The sequence below is a fragment of the Oryzias melastigma genome, linkage group LG1 (genome assembly GCF_002922805.2).
Source record: "Oryzias melastigma strain HK-1 linkage group LG1, ASM292280v2, whole genome shotgun sequence".
NCBI classification, from domain to species: Eukaryota; Metazoa; Chordata; class Actinopteri; order Beloniformes; family Adrianichthyidae; genus Oryzias; species Oryzias melastigma.
This window is the reverse complement of record NC_050512.1, coordinates 15,341,638-15,346,449: the sequence shown is the minus strand read 5'-3', so window position 1 is coordinate 15,346,449 and position 4,812 is coordinate 15,341,638. Positions and strand designations below refer to the sequence as shown.

General features: G+C 41.3%; 1 protein-coding gene across 1 annotated transcript in view; it reads right to left on the bottom strand.

The window, feature by feature from the left end:
* Positions 1–4,812, bottom strand: part of znf827 (zinc finger protein 827) — a 72,533-nt gene that overhangs the window by 21,183 nt on the left and 46,538 nt on the right. The window contains exons 7-9 of the mRNA XM_024259404.2: positions 4,201–4,243; positions 1,248–1,302; positions 1,005–1,105 (exon numbers count right to left, since the gene is read on the bottom strand). Coding sequence (XP_024115172.1) covers positions 1,005–1,105; positions 1,248–1,302; positions 4,201–4,243 — 199 coding nt within the window. The remainder of the gene's footprint in view (positions 1–1,004; positions 1,106–1,247; positions 1,303–4,200; positions 4,244–4,812) is intronic.

Below are 4,812 nucleotides of genomic sequence, written 5' to 3'. Positions count from 1 at the left end.
AAAACACCCAAGCATCAACAGTGACACAAATGAGTGAGCATAACAAAAGATAAGAAAAAAAGAGAAAAAAAAAAGTAGCAGAGGTTGGACGTGAAGCTTAAACACACGAGAGAAAGGCCTGGGTGAATTATCTTTTAGGACACTCTTGACACCGAGAAGCCAATCAGATTTTCATTAACTGGCAGAGGGAGAGGCAAAGCTGGCACAAGCTAATTAACCTCTGATCCCAAACTGTCAAAGAAGCATGAAGGGAAGTTCTGGGATGCCAGGGATGAGTGTGAGACAAGGGGATGCCCTGGGCAGAGCCTGCAGGTTTGGGGAATATGTGAGATTTCAAACAGGAGAAGGAAAGCAATGAAAACGTGGTCCTTGAATTAAAGTCATATAATCAGAAAAATTATTATTTCTATTATTATTTTGTTGCGTAATTAAAAAAAAAAAACTATATATATTTGTAGTAATTTTAAATAGTTTGATTTAACTTCATAACGAGCTGACACTGGGTGACTAAGGCATGGTCTGTTCATGACAGAGAAAGACCTGGCAAGCTCACACAGTCTCCCATGAACCGTTTCCATTTTCCAATCAGTCTAATGTGCATGTTTCATACTGTGGGAGGAAGCGGGTGCACTGAACAAACCCACGCGTGAACAGGGAGAACATGTGAACTCCACGCTGAGGTTTAATGTGCGACAATCACGGCACTGCCTCCTGACTTCTCTGTTAGAATCTATCCTGAAATACTTTTTCCCACTATTTGTCCAAGACTATCCTTTTTAAATGTAGTTTGAGACCTAAAAATGGTATAATCGCTGCCACAAAAAGACAGGAAATTGAGTAAATAACAGAAAAATAAATGTTTGTCACAATCTTTTCTCCAAACACATGTATTTTCTCTTAACCAACCCAGAAAAACACAACAGGAGCATCATTATTGTCTCTGTGCCTCAGCATATATCAAAGCTCCTTCAAATTTGTGTGTGTGTGTGTAAGAAGAGGCTCACCGTGAAAAAGTACCCTGGTAGAGGAGCTGGCCTCTGCAGGGGAGGAGCTCTTGGAGCGAGAGTTAAAGGGTGATTGTCTGAAGCACTCGTCCAGGAACGGACTGAAACGGAGACACGGGGAACTTTCATGGCCTCTAAGTCACACTGCAGGTCACGTTACTCAAACCGAGCGGCTTAACTGATCGTTCAGATGCTGATAAAACATTTTAGTTTGAAACTCATGAAAGTAGGCAGTCCTCTTACCTGTGTATTCCCACCATGTTACTGTCTTTGTGGTTGTTGGCTTTGCTGACCTTTTCTGGAAAAACAAAAACAAGGAAAAATATTTCAAAAAATATTTCCACTCTATGTGGTGATTTGGTTTGAAGTTGACAGGTGGTGACCATCTAAATGTCTCCATAACAGTTTAGCTTTGAAGTGGGGGCTGATAGGTAGAGATGACCCTAAAGCCATGTCCGAACTCCCGCCCTAATACCAAACCACCAAAAAACTATATAGATAAACTATAAACTTTACATGTTCACTACCTTACTTTCACTTTGATAAACGCCGGATATTACATCACCGATTTCATGAAGTGACAATCAAATCAATAGAAAACATTTTATGACTTCTTTTTAGGAATCCATTGTGTTCTGATGATGAAAATGTGGTCGGTTTATTAAAAAAAATTACATTTAAACATGTTTTTTTTTTTCGCAAAAGTTGTTTGACCGCAATGCATTGTGGTCCACATTCACTAACGTGATGAGCATCAATGCATGCTAGTTTTTTGCAAAGACTTCTGGGAAATTTCTAGTGCACTCAATTTTGGAAAAGTAGATTCGGGCATCACTGGAAAATGGCGAACACACATAAAGTGAGTGGGGGGGGAGTTCGGACATTGCCTAAATATCAGTCAAAATCATTGACTGTGTAACAGAACTGGAACGATTGACTTTGACGTCACCTATAGAATATATCACTTCCAGCTTCACATAATGAGTTCAATTTAGTTGCCATTTTATTCTGACAATATAAAGACTGAGTAATAGATGTTCATTTCACAATAGAAGTCTATGGGATTTTAGCCTCTTGGAATGTGAAGGGGGTCACTCAGTCCAGTTCTCATGTACAGTCAGTGGTTAAACGCATACATTATTGTTGCAATTCCAATTTTTTTTTAATATTTTGCAACATGTACACAGATAAACATGTTGGTTTTCCCCTCAAGTGGTTGAACAGCTTGATCTTTGAGCTGCAAGTGAACTCAACTACTGGTGCTTTAGTAGAAAAGCTGTTCATCAATTTAGTCAAATTAAATGATCTCTGTTAACAAAAGTCCTGAACTTACTCAGCCATAAGCTCAGAAGGTGGGTCAAAGTGGTTAGAAATAAAAAAAAAAGTCTCATAATGTCATGACTTCAACAGTTACGAATAACCGTTTAATAATCCTTTTAACCGCATGTATGTACCTGCTTTTTAAGCAAATGCATAGAAAACTTTTATAAGCCAGTAAAGGGGAATTTAAACAAATCTATTAGGAAAAACACACTTGTCAAACGCCACACCAAATTACTTTCAGTCAATTATCCAGCTTAGACCTTCCATAGAATGTCTCAGGTATTTTCAGTGAAAGGTTGATGTTCTGATCTACAGCTTCCTTACAGGTTTGAAAATGCTAAGGTCAAGACACTGAACCCACACAGCAACCAATCCTTCCATTCATGCATGTATGACTGAGGAACGGCGCTTGATGTATATAATAAAAAGTTCTGTATGAAAAGGTGAAAGAGACGCACCTTGTAGGATGCTAAAAGGTCTTAAGGATAGAACAAACTTCAGATGTACCTGTCTACTCAACTGTAGCTGGCTGGTATTCTGGATTCCTCTCTTTCTTGTGTTAAACTTTCGAAATGTTTCGTTTTTTTTCCTAATTAAATGTAAGAGGTGATTATAAATACTGAAAATCATTAACCAGTCAGTAAAATTGACCAGATAAAAGAATGTGAGGTGGATAAAATGAGGGTTTCACATACATTTTGGATTGGGGTTCCTGCAACTTCACAGTTTGACCATGACGCTATAAGTAATCTTTTAGTATTAGATAAAGTAAGAAAACGGTAAACCCAGTCACACCCGGAGCACAGTAGTATGAAGTACTACTCAAGCTGTATGTGTGAGTTTCAAGGCGATCTACTGAAGTGAATTTCAAAGCTGCAATCATCTCAGTGTTCACAGCGACCTTGCTGCTGATGTGTCTCTGAGGTCCTACTGCTCTGGGTAATTCATATTGATTGCTCATTGTGTGACAGCAGCACTCTCTGTTCAAACCCCCCTTCACATTCAAACACGTTCTAAAGGGAGTGATTGTCGCTGACGCTAGGCCAGCGATGCCCCGGGCTCCCTGGGTGGGCATATTGCGTACCCTTACTGCCCTCTCCATTCGCCTTATACTTTGCCCCGCACCACATGCCACCGCCGCCGCTGCCGCCACCCCCCGTACCCAAAACACCCCACTCTGTCACAGTGCTCGCCAAGGACAGAGGTCTCTTTCCACGTTACCATGGAGATGCCGCAAAGGAAAAATGTAAAGGGAGGGAGGAGAAGGGAAGGGGAAGAGCATGTGCAGCCAAGTGTGCTTGAGCTGGCATGTCTGAAAACGAGTCTAGGGAGAGAAGAGAGAATGAGAGAACAGAGCGAGGGAGGAGGGAAGAAGGGGCATTTGCGGAGACACCACTACCCGTGGGGCCTTGTGCGAGTGTGTAAAGGTGTGCGCAGAAGACAGTGTGGGAAAGAAAAACTGTCAATGTGTGAATTTGTGAAGATATGCGGGAACAAGGGAAGGAGCAAAAAAAAAAAGGAGTTTGACACAAGCTTGTTTGTCTGTGTGGCATTTCAGTGAAGCAAATCAGCTGCTGGACGAGCATACAGCCTGAACACATGCATGCACCAACACTTATGTGGTCTCCTCTAGGGAACGATACATCCACCTCAAAGCTCTGTTTTAATCTAGCCATATAAACAGCTGTCTGCTGCCTCAGTGTCACTCCCATGGCCTTACAGGTAAAAACCAGCATTTTGCAGGAGGATGGAAATATGCTGGTTTTGTAGTCCACTATGACAAAGTGTTTAAGGCTTCCTATGTGCAGGGAGGTGGCTTTAAAAAAGTAGGAATGGTGTGTGTCGTAGATGCAGGTGTCTAAAGAAAACAAACCTGACAATTTGAACAGCAGTTCAGATGCCATCTTGACTGATATGTCTTGGGAGAAGAGATCTTTCTGGTTACAGGCCAGCGCGTCAGGAAGGCTGCTCATTGGCTCATTCTTCTCGCTCGCCCCTAAAGTGCTGAAGGGGAGTAGGTGAGATCCAGGGGAGGTGAGTTCTGATGGGGGCGGGTCCACCTCCATGGGCTCCGCCTTCACCTTCACCTTCTGGTGCTGGGCATCCTTGTTGTTCTCTGGAAAAAGAGACATTTACAGTGCATTATTATGACATACTGTGCATGTTAAAAACGCATTTCAAGTAAAATTTATTTGATTCCTTGAGCATAAGAAAAAAAAAGTTTTAGTTCGTTTGCAGTTGATTTGCTTTTGTTCACCTATCTAATCACAGTGAGTTCCTCTCTAATCCTCTCAGGTGTTTTTATTTAAATTACTGCTTGAGGACAAATAGGTAATCAGCTGTTGCATAAGGAAGCAAAGATTAAAGGGCACTTTGGGTAAGAAAGACAAATGTGTGTATCATATTTTTCCGTCTCCCTGCATTATGTATTATTGCCCTCTTTGCTGCCTTTACTTTGACACGCAATTAATTTGGGATGTTTATT